Raw genomic sequence first — 5,681 nt, 5'->3', positions numbered from 1 at the left:
TTGGTGTGGTCATCTACATGGAGACATAGTGTGATGTATTTGTGCATTGTCTGTCATGTCCCTGTCTATGGTATGCTTGAATATAGATTTAGTTTAATTTGTGCTTATTCATGAATGCTTGCTTTATCATCTCACAACGGATAGAAACAGAGAGTGTGAATGTGATTGTGTGTACGCTGTTTGAAACAACCATATCACTAGAGTATATTTATTGACTGAGTGCTGCAATCCATGCATTGAAAAAATAAGCAATTTGTTAAGTTCAAAGATCAATGAGGTTGAGTTTGTCACAGCTTATGTCATCACATAAATAATAATAAAAAAATACACATACATTTATAGCAACATACTTTGCATCACACACTGAAAAATACAGTATAGAGGGTTTAACTTCATTCACACTATCTATCTTTTCTATACATATTCATCTTAAGACCTATAATAACCACCACCACCACCACCACCATGTATTCTACAATGTAAGGCAATGGGAGTTGCTATGGGAGTTGCTGAGGAAGATAATGATACAGTTGGATAACAAGACAGTCCCAAATTTGTGCACTGCAAATGGAGCAAGTCAATGTGTAAACACACTGGCTCAGATGGTCAAGAAACTTCCAACCTACTTCTGACCGGCCGCATACCTTATCACTGTCCATCATACCATGGGGTTTGTAATTTGCTTAATGAACATGATGTCATGACATGTGATGTATGAAACCAGACACTAATCCAAGATTAACAAGGCAATAGGTCGAAACTTTCCACCAAGTTTGATGACATATGCGGCTTAATGGAATGTGATGGTTTTACATGTTTTGTTGTAAAATTTCCTTTTTTGGCATGAGAATCCTTTCATGGTTTGTCACTGTCAATTTATGGTTCATTGTTGTATCATGCAGAAAGAGTTAATTTAGAAAACGAAAGTGTCCAATTTGCAGCACAAATATGCCAAGTAATAAATCAATAGAGCGGGCAGAATTCTTAAATTCTGCAGGGGTAACAAAAGGTGTCTTCTGCATTAAAACACAGGGTGAGAACCCAGAGAGAAACAAGCTCCCTGAGATCACAAAAGTTTGTTTGTTTGTTTGTTTGTTTTTTCATGTGTAGATGGTAACTAGGGCCTGGCCACAGGTAACTGGCAGCCCTGCTGCCCTACAGGTTGGTCTCCATCTCCAGTGCACGTGGTAGTCATACGGAGGACAGCACCTCCCCGGGGGACTCTCGCAACGTCGCCTCCTTCTCCTTCTTGTCCACGGTGCTGAGGAACGAGCCGGGTTTGATGACCAGGTCGTCAGGCTCACCGTTATACTGGCCACGAGGACACTCCACTTCCTTGTATTTCCCAGAGGGGTCTTTGATAAACATTTCACTGAGACGTTTCTTCATCGCAGGGTCTGGGCAGAACAGATACTCGTATAGAGCCGCAGCCAGAATCCCACCAAGGAGTGGACCCACCCAGTACACCTGAACACAAGGAATAATGGCGCAGGGTTGTCATTTCTGCAGTAAGTACGCTCACAAATACAACCCATGGCAACTCAAAAACAACATGTGATTTTCTTGATAACTGCTAGTAGCCACGTCACGGACTGAACACTTCCCTCGGGATTCCAATAGCCGAAAAGGTAACTCTCACATTCACATATTAAGGTCAAAATAAGGTGCTATAATAAACATGTGTGTGATAACTGACTTGATTAACTTTTAAACATTCACCATTATTGGTTACAACTTGAGTAGTTGAATAGTGACATATTAAAACAAGATCTTAGCCATGCTCCCCGTCCCAAGATGTACTCTGTGAGAGAAACCTGTTAATGTGGGCGGCTCAGACATCTGTCCTGGATGGGATACTGATGGAAGAATATGACACCTATTTTAGCCCCTCCAACCCCGTCTCTAATTATGCCACTGGCCTAGTCAGTCACACACTGTATTGGGCACACTCTTCTTCTCCATGTCAATCCTCTCTGGAACAGTGCCCGGATCAAGGCACACAGGGTTTGGTCAGTCATGGCAGCTCCTACGCCTAACCGGTGCAAGCGGCTATTTTTAAGATGGCACTGATGGTTTGATGATACCAACTGTTTTAGCTCCTTGGGTTCATGTAATCATGAGCAGTTGCAGAATCAGTCTGTTATGATTCACCAATGTTTACTACACCAGTCCTTAATCTGCCCTTGCCCTTGTTGAGCAGTAGAGATGTCCTTGATTGCATGGCAGTGACCTTATAGAGTTACAGGGTTCACTGATACTATGTTGGATTGATGAAATAATTATGCACCATACTAGTTCTTTCAAAACACTGACAACAACAAAACATGCTGGGTTGGAGTTATTTCAATCCCTCAGCTATGTAGCCAAAGCATCGGCAGAGATGGATCACTCAGGGTGGATAACTCCTCCAAATACCTGTACTACTACTAAGTTTCTTTCTTACCCAGTGATTTTCCCAGTTCCAAGTTACTAATACAGGCCCAAAGGAGCGTGCAGGGTTCATGCTGGCACCAGTGTAGGGAATCTGCAAATGAGAGAGAAATATTAATGACATTCTCCAGGGAAAAATCTAGCCCACTGAAGTTAGTACTCATTTAGGTGAGACAATGCAATGATGCATCTCTAAGTGTACTGGACGAAATGCAGTGACAAAATTAATTGTACATTAATACTTTTTTCACAGTTTCTTGACTGGCATACAGTTATATACACTGTGTACACACATCATTCTTATCTTGAACCAAGCTCCTTACTGTGGACTGAACAGGCATACTGTCTACAAGGACTTTAAATGAATGACTTACTGCAAAAAGATGGCCAATGCATACGGCAAGTCCTATGGCTAGGCCAGCTGAACCTTTCAAGTCGTTCCGTTTTAAGTCGCATGTAGCAAAGACAGTGAAGACCAGCTCAAACGTGATGAAGAGTTCCACAACAAGAGCATGCCCCGCTGATAGGTTGGGATTTACCTGCACAAAATAATAATAATTAAAAAAATCCTGTCATCATCACAGGCTGAAGTATAACTGCTCTCCTTCATGCCAACAATGGATGCAAATAGCATTTCAGTTTATATGGCTGTAATTGTGGTAACAGAGCAAGAGTATGCTTTATTTATTCCCCATTACTCTATTTAGAAACAGTGCATTAGGTCCAGAACCAAGAACCAAGTGTGAAGAACTCCCATTGCTCACCGAGGTTACTCCCAGGCTGCCTCTAACAGTGCTGGGAGTGACCAGGTAGAGGATTCCTGCCCCTGCTGTAGCTCCCAAGCACTGTGCCGCCACGTAGAACACGGCCTTGGCCAGGCTCAGCTTCCTGGTGGCCACCATGGCCGCCGTGACGGCCGGGTTGATGTGCCCCCCGCTGATGTGGCCGAAGCACTGGACCATGGTGGCGATGCTGAGGCCGAAGCAGAGCGAGATCAGCACCAGGTCGGCCGGAGGCTGGTTCTCTTTCTCCGCAGCCCAGTTGATGGTCGAGCCGACGCTAAGGAGCACAAAAATCAGCGTGGCCAAGAACTCTGCGGATACTGCTCGCCAGAAGTCTTTGGTCCAGATCCCTTTGAAGGCCACCATGATTCTGTCAACTGTGCAGGAAGGTGGGCACGCACTGCATGGAGAAGGTACATGCAAAGTAAGGCATCAATGCAAGGAGCATGATTAAAGCAATAACCTTTAGATTTATCTGAATTTCAAAGTGTAATAATAATAATAATAATAATAATAATATGGAATTCCTTAAGTAATTTTAATGATACTTTGTATTACATTCAGATTAGACAGAAACTGGTGCTAAAATAAAGGCTACATCAAAGCCATTAAAACTCTCAGTGACATGCAGATATCCACATCTAGTTAGTTGTCATGGCAGGTCTCTTACAGAACAGCTTATGTTTGATTCAAAAATATTGACAAAGATATTAAGTCTAAAGTCAAAAAGATGTAGCAAAGCAATTACTGCGTGCGAAAATGCAAAATGCATGAACATCTTAATTCAGAATACAATACTCTTCTGTGCCTGAGCTAGCAACATATGCTCTTATTGTAATTAGTAAATAGAACACCCATCCGCCAATTATCCTGCTAATTTACATCCCAGGCCATCACAATAACATAGTTAGTAGCACAGAAATACAACCCAAGTGAAGTTTTCACTTACGGACAACTCTGTGACAGATACCGTTGATGTACAGAAGCTGAGGACAGAGCCTGGGGCGCGCTAGACGAAGACAGCGATCCACACATTATGTGACGAGTTCCCCTCCTGGAAATTTATTGCGCTAGCAACCGGGCATCACCCTCGAGAATTAAGCAAGGAGCCGGGGTAAGGGAGGCGGAGACTGCTTTGCGTAACCACACGTGCTACGCCCCTTCAAAACACCAACATGTGAAAACGTGGAATGTATGCAGCGCGTTTGCATGTCAGCAACTACTTCAATGACTAATGTAATGTGGATGGATGACCAACAAACAACTTAGATGACCAAGCCACATATTTTGAATAAGATCCTACTTCATATGTAATTTCTCCATGTTGCACAAATTGGTGACAGATTTTTTTAGACTGTAGCACCAGTGGCGGAACAAGTCAGAGACGGGCCGGGGGCGGGGCACATGACCAGGCCCTTTATTAAACTCATCATAACATAATTTTACAACATAGGCTACACATGCCCGCAACAGCGGGTCTTACAAGCGTCAACGCCACGGAGAGCAACTATGTAATTTTGAAGTCCATCGAACGTACATGAAGTGTAACCAAGAGAACAACAAAAACATTAGGCTACATGACCCCTAATAATAAAACAACAATAATACGCAGCACTATTTGAAGGGCATACGAGCCTTGCGCTCCTCGAACTCGTCCACGATGCTCTGTGTAGGCCTATGTCCATTTTCTTTGCTCTCTCATTCTCTATGGACAACATGGCAAGTCCACTCAGTCTCTCCTGTCCCACTGTGCTCCTCAAGTGGTTTTTAATGGTCTTTAACTTGGAGAATGAGCGCTCAGAGGTTGCAACGGTGAGGGGAAGAGTCAAAAATAAAATTAGGGGGGTGCAAATCTCACTGAATGCTAAAGTTACTGCTGGGTGGTTGCATTGGCGGAGCGAGGGGGTGGCTTCGGGGGCTCAAGCCCCGAATCTTTTTTTAAAAGCCCCGAATCTTTTTTTTTTGTATGTGTTTTCAATTTCCAACGATTTCGAATTTAACTTCCCCTCGGTTTCTCTATAAATGTTACAAAATGTAGCCTAGGCCTACTATTAGGCCTACTGAGCAAATATCCCTTACTTTCAAAGCCCAATGTTGACAGATAATCTGAGTTTAGGCAATGCCAGAGCCGAGATGTAGCGGTTTACGTCATAAACCTGGCAGGAAAGTTCAGAGCGGCGCAGTCAGTTTAAACTAGCCTGGGTGTTCCCATGCTGCCTTGCGCGCGATTTGATTCACGCTGCTAAGGCAGCCTGGAGACCATGGAGCAAATTTTCGCCTGAGATAGGGAACCAATCACAGAACAGGGGGAAAGCAAGGCGATGATGAACTATGCACAGACGATTTGATAGACATCCCGTGGCACCCAATAAACGGATCTGGGCATTTTTTTCAAATACGAGAAAATGAACGTTTGGTTCCCAGACCACGTCTCATTGAGAAGTGGTGGCGCTAGCCAGGCTAAGTTTA

The 5,681-nt window shown here is 43.5% G+C and overlaps 1 protein-coding gene across 2 annotated transcripts; it reads right to left on the bottom strand.

Annotated features, from left to right (window-relative positions):
• Positions 1 to 221: 221 nt before the first annotated feature.
• Positions 222 to 4,275, bottom strand: LOC125297609 (aquaporin-4-like). 2 transcript variants are annotated; one of them, XM_048248068.1, is made up of 5 exons: positions 4,162 to 4,275; positions 3,195 to 3,612; positions 2,724 to 2,969; positions 2,444 to 2,524; positions 222 to 1,467 (listed from the first exon to the last, which is right to left on the bottom strand). In XM_048248068.1, the coding sequence occupies exons 1-5, from the start codon at positions 4,245 to 4,247 to the stop codon at positions 1,192 to 1,194; spliced, it is 1,107 nt and encodes a 368-aa protein (XP_048104025.1). In that variant the 5' UTR covers positions 4,248 to 4,275; the 3' UTR covers positions 222 to 1,191. The 2 variants fall into 2 exon arrangements, with proteins under 2 accessions (XP_048104025.1, XP_048104031.1); XM_048248074.1 differs by having other exon boundaries at positions 2,805 to 2,969.
• Between the last annotated feature and the right edge of the window lie 1,406 nt (positions 4,276 to 5,681).

This window comes from Alosa alosa, chromosome 1 (assembly GCF_017589495.1).
Source record: "Alosa alosa isolate M-15738 ecotype Scorff River chromosome 1, AALO_Geno_1.1, whole genome shotgun sequence".
In the NCBI taxonomy this organism is placed as follows: domain Eukaryota; kingdom Metazoa; phylum Chordata; class Actinopteri; order Clupeiformes; family Clupeidae; genus Alosa; species Alosa alosa.
This window is presented reverse-complemented; position numbering and strand designations above follow the sequence as displayed.